At 33.8% G+C, this 14756-nt stretch overlaps 1 protein-coding gene across 3 annotated transcripts in view; it reads right to left on the reverse strand.

The window, feature by feature from the left end:
- Window positions 1-14756, reverse strand: part of XRN1 (5'-3' exoribonuclease 1) — a gene marked incomplete at both ends in the record, with an annotated part of 137329 nt that overhangs the window by 101448 nt on the left and 21125 nt on the right. For all 3 annotated transcript variants that reach the window (XM_084232406.1, XM_084232407.1, XM_084232405.1), the window contains 9 exons: window positions 5676-5781; window positions 5991-6054; window positions 7959-8096; window positions 8670-8737; window positions 9854-10022; window positions 10106-10193; window positions 12941-13023; window positions 14208-14318; window positions 14422-14531. In XM_084232406.1, the coding sequence (XP_084088532.1) occupies window positions 5676-5781; window positions 5991-6054; window positions 7959-8096; window positions 8670-8737; window positions 9854-10022; window positions 10106-10193; window positions 12941-13023; window positions 14208-14318; window positions 14422-14531 (937 nt within the window). The remainder of the gene's footprint in view (window positions 1-5675; window positions 5782-5990; window positions 6055-7958; window positions 8097-8669; window positions 8738-9853; window positions 10023-10105; window positions 10194-12940; window positions 13024-14207; window positions 14319-14421; window positions 14532-14756) is intronic.

Below are 14756 nucleotides of genomic sequence, written 5' to 3' on the forward strand. Positions count from 1 at the left end.
TGAATACCTCAAATCTATGGTTTGCCTGCAAGTTTTGTCTTTTTCCTGACCCTTTGGACCAAAGGGATATTTTAAAGGCTTAAATATGTGCTTAGATATGTGCTTTCCAAAATAATTTCACCAATTTATATCTCTACCAGTAATAAAGTGAAGAATTCTACCACCATAGCTGGTCTAACAGTGACTATAACAATTTAAAAATATTTATTTGTTAAGCAAGCAAAGGATATCTCATTTTTATGACTACATTTGAATATATAAAAGGGAAGGGAAATGAAACAGAAGACTGCTTATCAGATTAAGCATTTAGTACCAAATGCAGGTACCAAAATACCATGCAATTGAAACCAAGTAAACAGAACTAAGAAAGAAATATAAGGCATAACTACTTAAAATATTTTATTTCTGAAACCTTCATGTTAATGGCATCTGACATAATATTAAATGAGCAGTTGAATTGTATTAGAATTCCTATACCTCTAGTTACTAGAAGTCAATATAAATATAGAACCTTTAGAAAGATAGACTATGTCTAGATTAGAAGACAGTCTGAAAGTATATAGAACAATGTCTGAAAGTTTGGGTCTACCCCTGGGTAGACGCTAGAAAAGCTCTAATACATAGAACTTTATTATATCTTAAAAAAAGTAAAAATGAGAGTACAGAAAATATGTAAGTATAATGGGCATGTTAAAGGAAAATAGTATTTTACAAAACTCATAAAGAAGCAGTATTATCTAGTGGTTAGGAGCACAAGCTCTGGAGACAGACAAACTGTGTTCAAGTCCTAGTTCTGCCAAAATATTGAGCAAATCATTTAGACAACATTATTCCTTAATTTTCCTGTACTGTAAAATACTAATTATTCATTTTATCTTAAAAAATTGCTGTGCCATGGATGGGACTGGAGAGGATTATGCTAAGTGAAATATATGGAAAAGAGAAAGATAACAATGGGATGCTGAAATATACAGAAACAAAAGAAAGGTCAGAGAAAACTAAATCAAAAACAAACTCTACAAATCTGACTGTAAATTTGAGACTACCAAAGGGGAAGGGAGGAGGGGGTACAAGGGACTATGGTGGAGGAATTTTAGAGCCTTGGAAGTGGGCATGATGTGATAACATACACATGAAGGGAGTGATCCTATACCTCTAATCACATACAGTGTTGTAAATGAAAGATACTTCAATAAACAAAAATTGTTAGAATTATATGTATCAATATATCAAATATGCTTAAAACTGTACCTGGCATTTGGTAAGCACTATATAAGTATCTGTAAACTAAAATAAATAAAATATAAACATACACAATTCATACCATGGATTGTAAAAGCTACCATTCTGGAGTTAAATTCTTTTTTTTTTTTTTTTTAAGATTTATTTATTTATTTATACAAGCACTGGGTACAGCCAGAAGCGCGGGAGGGTGAGAGAACTCACCAGAGCCAGAGGGGGTAGCAGAGCAGGCAGGACCAAAGTACACTGCTGAGGGGAGCAGCGGGCAGCAGGAGAAGTCTGCGCGCCACGTGGGACCCAACTCCGGTGGCCGGGGAGCAGCCGGGGATTGAACTGGCGCTGCAGAGGCTGCGGGCAGCTTTGCAACCCAGCACTCAACCGCTGCGCCACCGGGGAGGTCTTCTGGATTTAAATTCTTAATGAACTTTGGGTCTTTATTATTATTATTATTATTTTGCATAGAAGGTCTACAGAGGTGTGGAGGGTGAGAGGATTCACCATAGCAGAGTGGGGAGCAGAACAGATGGATTTACTGAAATACACTGCTGGGAGGAGCAGTGGACGAGACCAGGGCATCTGACATAACATTGATATCAGTGATAGCGCTGAGACTTAACCCCTAAGCCACCAGGGAGGCCCCTTAAGGAACTTTTGAATTAGGTATTAATGTGGGAATAAGTTAGGTGGCCTTTGAGATGTGTTTGATTTAAGTTTTATGAGATAGGAAGCAAAAAACCCATCATTTTTATTTCGCAATTTTATCACAGTATTATAATACCTTCTCTGAAGCCATATTAATGGAAAGGTCTACAAAAATTTATGAAACCAAAACCCCTCTCTTCTACTACCACAACCATCAAAGTTACACAGTTTTGGAAAAATCTAACTTTGGGAAGAGGTAAGATATCAGCAGTCAAGATTCCCTGAGTTGCACTTAGAATGATAATTAAAGTTTTCAACATGACACTGTACTCAGAGGAGAAACTAGAGCATTTTTGGACACTGGAGATCAAAATTGACTACAACAGAAGAGACACTGAGGAAATTCAACTCTATACAACAAAAGACAGAAGGAGAGACGCACAGAGAGACTATGTCAAGGGCAGGAACCCGTGGTGCAAATATGGAAGCTGTGCTCCCATGTTTGGCTGACAGACAAGGGATGGGGGGAGCTGATTAGTATGGAGGCACACCCTTAACTAAGGGGAGACACATTAGTAGGTGCTGGAATGAGCAAGGTGGGCAGGGTCCCTAGTGAAAAAGACAGAGCACAGAATGGAAAGAAACAGAGAAATTATTCAAAGAAATGATAGAGGAAAACTTAGAGAAGGCGCTAAATATACAAATCCATGAAGCTAAAAGTAAATCTGGGGCCTCCCTGGTGGCACAGCAGTTGAGCGCTGGGCTGCAAAACTGCCCTCAGCCTCTGCAGTACCAGTTCGATCCCTGGCCACCAGCAAGGATCCCACATGGCGCGCAGACCTCTCCTGTTGCGCCCGCTGCTCCCCTCAGCAGTGTACTTCGTCAATCTGCCTGTTCTGTTCCCTGTTCTGGCTCCAGTGAATTCTCTCACCCTCCCACACTTCTGACTGCACCCAGTGCTTGTATAAATAAATAAATGAATCTTGAAAAAAAAAAAAGTAAATCTGGTTACCAATATGTAATGAGACCTACACCAAGATGCATAGTCATGAAACAAAGAAAAACCTTTAGACAAAGAAATAAACATTAAAGCTGACTAGGGGGAAGAAGCACATAAGCTATAAATGTATCACCATCAGGTTTATATCTGACATCTTTGAGGAAACACTAAGGGCAAGGAGAGGATGGAATATGTTTAAAATAATGATAAAAAGTGTCATTCAAGAATGATATAACCTACAACTCTCCTTTACTCTCAAATAATCTTATCTTCCACCATAAGGAGCTAGAAAAGGATGAACAAATTAAAGCAAAGTCAGTGGAAAAGAGAAATTAAAAAAATTAGAGCATAAATAAATGAAATGGAAGTCAACCAGACAGTTGAAAAGATCAGTGAAACCAAAATCTGGCTCCTCAACAAATGAAAAATACAAATCTCCAGCTAGATTCACAAAGAAAAAAAGGGGAAAAAGTTAAAATAAATATTGGAAATGAAAGAGAAGAAGTTGCAACAGACATCTCAGAAATTCAGGAGATTTTAAGCCGTTACTGTGAACATCTGTTTGCTAGTAAACAGAATAACCTGAAAGATATGGACAAATTCTTAGAGATATACAATTCTCTGAGACTAAATTAAGAAGAAATAGAAAACCTAAACAGACCAATTACTAGCAGTAAGTTGAAAGAATTATCAAGAGTCACAAAAAACAAATGTCCAGGACCAGAAGGTTTTACTAGTGAGTTCTACCAAACCTTCAAAGGCAAACTACCTACACTTCTCAAACTCTTCCAAAAAATTGAGGAAGAGGGAACATTTCCAAACACATTTTATGAGGCCAACATTACCCTGATACCAAAAGCAGACAGATCACACACATACACACACACACACACACACAAACATATAAAACCTACAGACCAATTTTCCTGAACAACAAATGCTAAAATCCTCAACAAAATCTTAGCAAACTATATTCAATAATGCATTAAAAGGATCACACACCATGATCAAATGGGATTTTTTTCAGTGACAGAAGGATGGTTCAAAACCTAAAAATCAATCAATGTAATGTACCACATCAAGATATAGAAAGATAAAAATCATATGATCATAAATAGATGCTGAGAAAGTATTTGATAAGATCCAACATCCATTTATGAAAAAAACCCTCAAACATATTTCAACATAATAAATACCACATAGGAAAAGCTCACATCTGTTACCATTTTCAGTGGTGAAAACTGAAAGCTTTTCCTCTATGATCTGTTACATAACTAGGATATTCACTTTTACCACTACTATTCAACATAGTATTGGAAATCTCAGGGAGAGCAATTATTCAAGAGAAGGATATAAAAATAATGCAAACTAGGGAAGAAGTAGTACAACTATCATCATTTTCAGATGACATGATAATATACACAGTATACTTTAAAGACTCCACTAAAAATCTCACTGCAACAATCAATTCAGCAAAGTGGTAGATTACAAAATCAATATTAACAAAAATCAGTTGCATTTGTATATGCAAGTAATATGCTGGAAGAGTAAGGAAATCAAGAAAACACTCCCTTTTATAATTGCATCAAAAAGAATAAAATATCTAGGAGTAAGCTTAACAAAGGAGACAAAGAACGTATACAATGAAAACAGTAAGACATTGTTAAAAGAAACAAAAGACACAAAAATGAAAAGTTATTTCCTGCTCAAGTGTTGGAAGAATTAATATTGGTAAAATAGCCAATACAATATACAGATTTGATGCCTTATTAAAGTTTCAATGGCATTCTTCAAAGAAATAGAGCAAATATTACTGAAATTCATATGGAATCATAAAAGATCATCATACATCTGACAAGGAGCTGTTATTTAAGATCTACAAAGAACTCATACAACTTAACAGAATACTTAACAAATAATCAAAAAGTAGGCAGAAGAGCTAAATAGGCACTTCTCCAAAGAAGACAAACAGATGGCAACAGGCACATGAAAAAATGCTCATGATCACTTATCGCCAGGGAACTGCAAATCAAAACTACAATGAGATATCACCTCATGAGAATGGTCCATTTCACTAATACCAGAAACTAGCAAGTGTTGGCGAGGACATGGAGAAAAAGAAACCCTCGTATGCTATTGGCAGGAAGTACACAGTTCCAGCCCCTGTAGAAACATTATAGAGGCTTCTGAAAATATTAAAAATAAATCAACCATTTGATCTAGCAATTCCATTCCTATGTATCTAACCAAATAACACAAAAACACTAATTTGAAGGGATATATGCAATCCTATGCTCATTGCAGCATTATTTACAATGGCCAAGCTATGGAAAGAACCTCAGTGCCCAAAGACAGGGGAGTGGAATAGGACCATGTGGTATATCAATATAATGGAATACTACTTTACTAAAAGAAAGATGGACCCTTGCCTTTTGTGATTACATGGATTGAACTAGAGGGGATTATGCTAAGTGAAGTAAATCAGGAGCTATCACTTATATGTGGAATACAGAGATACAAAACAAAGGGTCAGATAGAATCCATCCAATAGGAAACCTGCGAAATCTGTAGAACTGAGGCCGTTAGGGGGGATGGGTACAAATAGACTAAGGTGGAGTACTTTTGGTGCTTTGGTGGTGGGTGTGGTGTGGTAACCCAAAGGGTGTGATCCTATGCTTCCAAATCATATACTAATGTTGTAAACCTAAATTACTTCAATAAAAACAAAATGAAGCTGGGAAAAAAAATGTAATTTTTCTATTTTAAAGTAAAAACACTGGCAAAAACATACTCAGACACTACATCAACGCCCATCTTTGTCATGTAGTATGTTCTTTTATATTGTCTAAACTCTGTTTCAAACAGGTCATCATCTTCAGTCTCATCTTCTAAATTATCTGGAAAAAATAAGCCAAAAAGACAGTGGCTGAGAGTTACATAAATTGTTGTTCCATCTACTGCTTTGAGAAATACACATTGAAGCAGATGTTATCAAGTATAATAGAAGTCTATTACATTTAATATTATCAAATTAATAGTAATAAAGGGAAGATAGAACAACTATTCTTATCAAAGAAAGGGCATATTATACATAGTTTGTACCAACCCTTAGAAGTTACCACTTCTTCTCCACTTTTGTCTAAAGCAGCCCAACACAAGTTTTCCTGGCCCTAGAAAAATCATAATTTTAAAATTATAAAATTAATGGCAAGATATAGCTCAAAGTGAGACATTTAACATGGAGTTTTCAAAAAATACTAAAAGTCACTGAATAATGTAAGTTAAATTGTAAAAATTTATTTTAAAAATAATGCTGTAATACTGTTAAAATATTTTTGGTTTTATATCACTTGTTTTCTAAAGGTATAAATCTTTATTATGTAGAATTTAACATTTGGGTCTTCCAACGATGTGTAATAGGTAATTCTCACCAATATAAAAGAAAAAAAATATAATAGATTATAATATATGGGTTCCAAAAAAAAGAAACCACTTCAAGGATATTTCATTTTTTATGAAAAAGTACACATTTAATACCAAATTCCTTTATATTTGATCAATTTTAACATTTCTATATGTCAAACTCTGGACTACCGAATGTAATGATTACAAATATTACCTATTTTTTTATCTCTGGATTCTACCATTCTCATGATTCCAATACTTACCCTGCACTTCTAAACTTTTCTTCAATACAATCCATCTGCTTTTCCATAGAGTTTCCACCTCATAACATCCTTCATACCCTGCCTATGTTTCTCCTCCCTTGTGATTTCATTCCTTAGTGCTTTTATTTTCTAATTACCTACTTAATGCCAGTGACTCTCAAGTTAGTTCTTCATCTCTTACCCTTTTTCCTTTTGGTCATTCAAACTAGGCTCTCTGCCAACTTCCTTAGCCTTGGCTATTACAACAGTTCCCCCTTACTTTCCCCGTATCTACAATGTTAAACATATACTAGAAAATTTGTGACGCAAATGGACTTAGTTGAGGTGGTTGGAGCCAAGGCTTATAGACATGTAAGTTCCCAAAAAGTTGCAGAGCCTTTCTTGAGAAAATACAGAGTAGAGTGCAGACTGATTGCTGTTAAGTTCCACTGAGAAAAGCTAAGCAATTAGGATTGATTACATTTCAGAAAATCAGGATAGTTACCTTTATTGGAGCAAGAGTTACTTGGTTTGAACCTAAATACAACCATTACAATAAGGAGAGTGCAGAAAACTCAGCTTCACCAGAATCCAATAATAATGGAGAGGCTGAGGAAAATTTCAGAAGAGGTTTATATTCCAAGGTAACACAAACAAGATATTTTTAAGAGTTTATTAGAGTTGTTTTACAGGGTACTAACATATTCTAACTGATTCTATCATTTATTGAATATCTAACATTTACTAGATATTGTACTATTAATTACTCTTAACTTAGCCTACTGCTATGCTATATTTAATATATGATTTTAAATGGAAACTAATCTAGAGAAAAGCAAATGTCTCATAGCATTAAATGCTATAAATATCCATATTTAAAAATATAACAATTTTCTGTTGTCTTTTATTTAGACATGCTTTCTAGATTTGCTAATAGACTGCAAAAACAAAGTACACACAATGCTCTTCAAGAAGAAAAAAAGAAATTTATTTTTAAAGGTCAGATTTTTTTTAATATTCAAAAAGACAGGTTTATTATAAAAAGGGAAGTCAAGGATTCCTGCACAGTCACAAGTGGGGAGAAAGAGCTGCCCCTCAAAGGGGTAGATTTGTTAACAGAGAGGCCTGAGTGACTAGTCACAGGTGGGCAGTCTAGGGGGAAGAACTGACTATGCTGCTTTGCAAAGGGAGGAGGCTGGTGAAGAGAGACACCTACACAGTCACAGGCTGGCAGGACAGTTGCCTAACAATAAGATTTAAAGGACTGGACTCAATAAAGAAAGAGACCCAAATCATATTTTAAATGTCTACAGACATAAAAATGAAGCAAGGCAACCCTAAAATCATATGAAAGAAAACAAAAGGCAAGAAATATAAGTTTTATCTTCACAGCAAAGGAAATAAAAAACACCAAAAAAATCAAACACCTTTGATTTTTTCTTTTCTTTGTAGCTCTTGGCCTCTTCTGCTGCAATACCTGCTGCTTCATTGAGGTACTTGTTACCAACTTTGCTTTCAAACCACTTTAGGTCCACAAAAACTTCACTGAAATGCTCCCGATCAAACTGTACAGAAACATTTAAATTCATTTAAGAATAATTTAAGTATGCATGGAAGAATTCCTACCAAAAAATTTAATAGTGCCTATTTCTGGGGCACAAGAAATCAGAGAATGTTATTTTTCCATGCACATGGGGACCTCATCTATTACTCTGAAAATTAAAATAATTTAGGTGAAATTATTTATGCAGAATGATTTTACAAAATTAGAGTAAAATTACAAAACCTCTCTCTTCTGTGATCATGCAATTGGTTACTGATTATTTACAGTTACTCCATGACAAAACTTCTATTACTGGGCCTCCCTGGTGGCACAAGGGGTTAAGACACAACCTATGCAACCTATGAAACTATTCGCAGCTACCGCAGCACGAGTTCGATCCCCAGCCAGGAAGGTGACCCACAAGGCACAGCAGACCTCTCCTGACTTGCCCACTGCTCCCCTCAGCACTGTATTTCAGTCAATCTGCCTGTTCTGTTCTCCACTCTGTCTCTGGTGAATCCTCTCACCCCCACACCCCAGTTCTTATATGCATCAATAAATAAATCTTTTTTTAAAAAAAACTTCTATTACTTACATCTGATAGTTTCACAAGGTATTTCTCAAATCGAGGTAAGTTTAGATGGCCACTTTCATTAATATAACCTAAAAGGAACAAAACCTAAATTTATACTAGCAGTTAACAATATTTTTTTATAATTTAATTTATTTTTATATTTCCCATACAATTGCACCCCCCCTTATTTTGACCCCAATCCCTCCTTTTCCCGCCTCCACTCCCCCATAGTGTGTCTCTGGGTCATAGTTGTTTGTTGATTTTGATTTTTTCTTTCTTATAGTTATTCTTTTTCCTGGTCCCTTATTTAGGTTTTCTAGATTCCTGCTATGAGTGAGACCATCCGGTATTTTTCTTTTTCTTTTTCTTTCTGGCTTATCTCGCTGAGCATGATCCTTTCCAGCTCCATCCATGTTGCTGCAAATTGCATGAGTTTATCTTTTTTGATTGCTGAGTAATATTCCAAACAATATTTTTTTAAAAACAATTCTACAAAATTCTTTTTATAATTCTACCACTCTAGAAAAAATACTCAGTATTAGGCTATATTAGGCTATATAACTGGCCTGAGTTTCTATACTTAATTTTACTATAATATACAATATTTAAGAACTAATATATATAATATGTAAGAACTAAAGCAGAATATAATAGCTTCCAGGTACATATAATAATAATCCTCCCACATTTCCAACAATATTTGATAATTAAATGAGACTTGTTCAAGAGCTTATCTTAAGAATTCAATTTGATATGTTAACTTAAAGAAAAGATGTAATGATCTGCTACTCTTCTGTTATTTGCTCTGCATTGCCAATGTTTGTCAATTTACCATTTCAATTGAAAAGTCTTTTCTTCATGTTAAATATTCTGATGCTTACCCATTCAGAAAATTGAATTTTTATGCTTAACATGAAAGAAGCTAAGTGAAACCAACAATTTCTGTTGGCTTTCTTAACCAAGTGCAGATTATTTTAGTTACCAATAAATGAGACTGCTTAACTCTGGTTATTCTCTTTGCTTGCAAAAGAAAATTTCTTTCTGAAAATTTCTACAGAGTATGGCACCTTAGATAAAAAAATAAAACCACCCTATTTTTTCCTACTTTATTTGAGCATGCATAATCTAATAAACCACATGACATTTTTAGGGTTTGTTGAGGACTAAGTTCAAGTATCCTCAAATGGATATAAAACTTTTCTTACCCCCAAGTTCTGGCAGGATGGTAATATATGTTCCATACAGAAGAGGCAGTGCATCATGATTAATATGCAAATGAGGTAGATGAGGGATAAAATCATTGCCCACAAGAAATCCCATCAAAATCCAATCATCTATTATCCTTTCAATATCATATTTAAATGTGATCTTGTCCTATAGCAAAATGGAGAATAAAGTCAAATCCTATATAAATTTCTTCATACTCATTTTTGATCCATAGCTATAATAATACTCACTTTTAATACTGAAAACTCATAGTCAATATACTCTCTCATTAAAGACAAGTGTAGGAGGTGAAATGTGGTTTCTTCTGGTGCACATACTCTGCAATTTGTCAGAAGATCAATACAGAATTAATTACATATTTTTTAAGACCCAAGTTTTAAAAATTAACAAAACTTAAAACCAAACATATTATTTGAAGATAATTCTTGTAATCAATGCATGTAATTTATTTAAAACTTGCATGGTATTGCAAAGATAGAAATATAATTGCAATTATAATAGATACAATAAAGTTCAAACAAAGTTTTAGATTATACTTTCTTTACAAAGACTTTCAGAATAAAGAAAGCCTAAATAACACACAATACATGTAAGAAGCTAGTGGGATCTGGCCCATTTAAGGCTGGCCATCAGCAGAAAACATATGGATAAATGAATATATACAGTAATGTCTTAATTGTCTACAGGTTCTCGGAAACTGTGAGTTTAAGAGAATGACACATTAAGTAACCAATTTTATTATAGGTTAAATGATATAAACAAGAATAAAGTTCCTACAGCATATTTTGCAAAAAAATGACCAAACTTCTAAATAAAGACCCAAAACACTTCTAATATTAAACAGTAATTTCTTCATTTATTCAGTTCCAACCCACTTATTCCAGTTTAGGGTCTTAAGTAGTTGGAGCCTATTCTGCCAGCTCAAGGTATATGATGGGACACAATTGCATTGTAGGATTCACTCACTCATTCACACTCACTCATTCACTCACTCACTCACTCATATTGGGACAATTAATCTAATGCACACCAATTAACCTAATGTGCAAGTCTTTGTGATATGGGATAAAACCAGAGTAAAGGAAGACTATCCATGCTAAATAGGGAGAACACACAAACTCCACAAGTTCAGAGGCTCCTGCCAGGAATCTTTTTTTTCCTCATCAATTAATTAAAACACCTTTGAATGAAAAGACATTATTCAAGGAAATGCTACACATTCATATCTACAGTCAAATGCTTCAATGGTGAGGCACTAACACTTCTTCCCCTTATCTTTCCTGGCTTGGAATAGTGGTCTATATTCCTGGTGTTGGCCTATACTTCAAATTTAACCTAAGTAAAAATACAAGCTGATAAGCTTAGTAAAAGGATTATACACTATGAACCAATGGGATTTATACCAGAAATGCAAGGGTGGTTCACTTTAGAAAATCAGTCATTAAGATACAACACATTACTAGAAGAAAGGAAAAAACACACAATCATTCAGCAGAATAAACATTTGTCAAATTCAATATCCTTCCATGGAAAAATGCTTAGCAAACTTAGGAACAGAAGGAAACACCCTTAATATGATAAATGGAATTTATGAAAAACTATAACTAACATCATACTTCGTGGTAAAAGCTGAAAGTTTCCTCCTAACATCAGGAACAAGACAAGGATGCTCACCTTCACCATAGCTATTTAACATTGTACTAGAATCTAGTCAGGGCAATTAGGTAAGAAATAGACATAGAAAGGCATCCAAACTGGAAAAGATGAAGTAAGATTATCTCTATTTATAGCTGTCTTGATTCTATATATAGAAAATCCTGTTTTATCAGAGCTAAAATACAAATTTGTTATAGTTACAGGGTATAAGATTAATATACAACAATATCTAAAGGAATTAAGAAACAATCCATTTATAATACCATCCAAAAGAACAAAACACTTAAGAGTAAGTTGACCAAGGAGGAAAAGACAAAACAAAACCAGAAACAAAAAACTAAACTTACAAGGATAGAGAACAGATTAATTGTTGGGGGAGGGGGGACACAAAAGGTTAAAGTTTGTCAAAACCTACAAACTGCCAATTATAAGATAAATAAGTTCTGGATTGTACTATACAGCATGGTGGCCATACTTTTAAAAATTTGCTTTGAAATAAAAGATAAAAAATACAAAACAGAAACACAATGACTTATATACTGAAACCACAAAATATTGCTGAAAGAAATTAAAGAAGTTATAAAAAATGTAAAGACATTTCATATTAACGAACTGGGGTATTATTATGGGATGTAATAGTATTTAATATTAAGATGTAAACTACACAAAGGGATTTACAGATTTGATGGCACCCCTACTAGAGTTTTAGTGATATTTTTTATAAAACCAGAAAAATCAGTATTAAAAATCATTAATCTCAGGTGACTCCAAATAGCCAAAATAATACTGGGGGGAAAAAAAAGAACAAAGTTGGAGGTAAGATCCTTCTAATTTCAAGATTTACTACAAAACTACAGTAACCAAAATACTGTGATACCAGCAAAAAGACAGAAATACAGTCCAGCAGGATAACATACAGAGCCCAAAAATAATATACACATGGTCAAGTGATTTTTGACCAAGGAGCCAAGCCCATTCAATGGGGAAAAGACAGTCCTTTCAACAAATGGTGTTGGTAAAACTGGATATAAACATGCAAAAGAACAAACCAGACTCTTCATGCTGTACACAAAAAATAACTCAGCATGGATCAAAGATCTAAATGTAAGAGCTGACTATAAAGCTCTGAAAATAAAATGAGGCAAAGCTTTATGACATTGGATTTAAAATTTTTTAGGTATTACACTAACAGTAAATGCAATGCAAGGAAAAAAGGAAACAAAAGGGAAATAAGATAGGTTGGGCTTCATCAAAATTAAAAATTCTTGCATCAAAGGACACTATCAACAAAATAAAAAGGCAATGCACAGAATGGGAGAAAATATTTTCAGATCAAATATCTGTTAAGTGATTAACAGTCTCTATTTAATTTCTGTTCTTTTGTACAACATACATGCAACATGATTTACCTTTGTGTCTTTTTGCCACCGAACCGAACCTCTTCTCTTAAAAGAGAAAAATGTGCCTCATGACTTGTTAATCCAAGCATAATCTGTTGAAAAATGACTAAGAAATATTTCTGTTCTCTCATTTTGTATATTACCAGGCTTGTAAAAGCAATGAAATAAAAACATTTCCATACAGAGAAGGGACAATAATTTATTAACATACTAAATATACAAATAGTAAAATATGACCCATTTGTAGATTATGAAAAGGGTAAAGTGGGTATTCTTTTCTAAGAAAAGTAATGTTGACCTCAGACTCACATGACCTTTATAGCCACCTCTGCCTTAAAATATCTGAATATTCACACCTTTTCACTTGCCATAGGGGAATGGGTAAGAAATAAAATGCAGCAGTTTTCCCATTACAAAAGAATGTAGGACTCCTTGGAGGCCAGGATACCTCTAATACATGAAAATAAAGAAAAAAAAAAACAAACTAGAAAAGGACATTTTCAGTTACTTTTCTCACATATTATTGTAATATCCAAAGTCTAGTAATATCAACCAACCAACTGCAACATCTATTGTTTATTTCCACCCTGATTCCAGCAAAACAAAATGAAATATTTATGAAGCAATCAGGGAAATAAGAATACAAAATAGATGCTCACATATTAAACAGAGATTGTTAATTTTTGTTTTATGTGGAATAATGGCATTGTGAGGTTTTATTTTTTAAATAACGCATGTCCTTGAAAAAAACATTTTGAAATATTTAACAATTAAATGACACAATGTTTGGGATTTGCTTCAATAAATCAGGGGAGTAGGAGGAAGGACAAAAATGGTTAAGGATAGGAGTTGCAAATTGTTTAAAGTGAAAGGAGGACACAAGGAAGTTCATTATATACTATCTCTTCTACTTTTGTTTGAAAATTTACATAATAAAAATGTTAAAAAAATCAAGTACTGTTACTTGGGTCATGGGGTCATAAGATCAGGTGTTATTAAAAGTCATGTATTACATGTATTAAGCAAGAGGGCATACCCATACTTGATTCAACAAGGTCAGTTAGGTGTGAACATAAATTATTGCAAACTATGGCAAAAGAGCTCATTTCCAGTTGTTTTAAAAATACAGTAATGGTAATGATACAGTAGTAATCATTATTATGTTTGCTGAAATTTGTTTCCACAGCCAGAAAGTGCTTTATATAAGATTAAGTCTTGCAGATATTTAACTACTACGGCAGAAGCAGAATAACAATAACAAACACATTATACATACCAAGTCAGCATCTAACCCATAAAGACAATGTCGGGTGTTTGGATCATGATCTGGCTTTGCTTTCTCAGATCTGATAAATTCCATGATTTTATGCTCTCCTTCTCCAGGAGTCTAAATATAATGTATTTTAAAAAAAATAAAAAAGAGTGGTAATATGCTTTACTTCAGAATATTAAAAATTTTTAAATCCTCAAAATAAGAAAAAAGTAATAACCTCATGGCCTGAGAAGTAGATGGTAACTCCTTGCCATGACTTGTCTGTAGAAATTTTCATATTTACAAAATACTTCAGATGTTCATGTAATCTGGCCATGAATTCAGTCCCTATAAACAAAATGTTTAATTTGTGAGAAACAGAAAACTGTGAGTTCCCAGTCTAACATGATACTAGATCTGGGTATCCATAAATGGCCTCTCTAAAGAAGGTCAAAAGTTCTGCTTTTCTTGAAAAACAAGTAATGTCATACCTTTCCCTAACAAATATCACAACTGTTTCTAATTTTACTAATCATCCTAAAATGAAGTTAAGTGAGATAAGGAAAGTCAAGG

This window comes from Talpa europaea (assembly GCF_964194135.1).
Source record: "Talpa europaea genome assembly, chromosome: 4".
Lineage (NCBI taxonomy): Eukaryota > Metazoa > Chordata > Mammalia > Eulipotyphla > Talpidae > Talpa > Talpa europaea.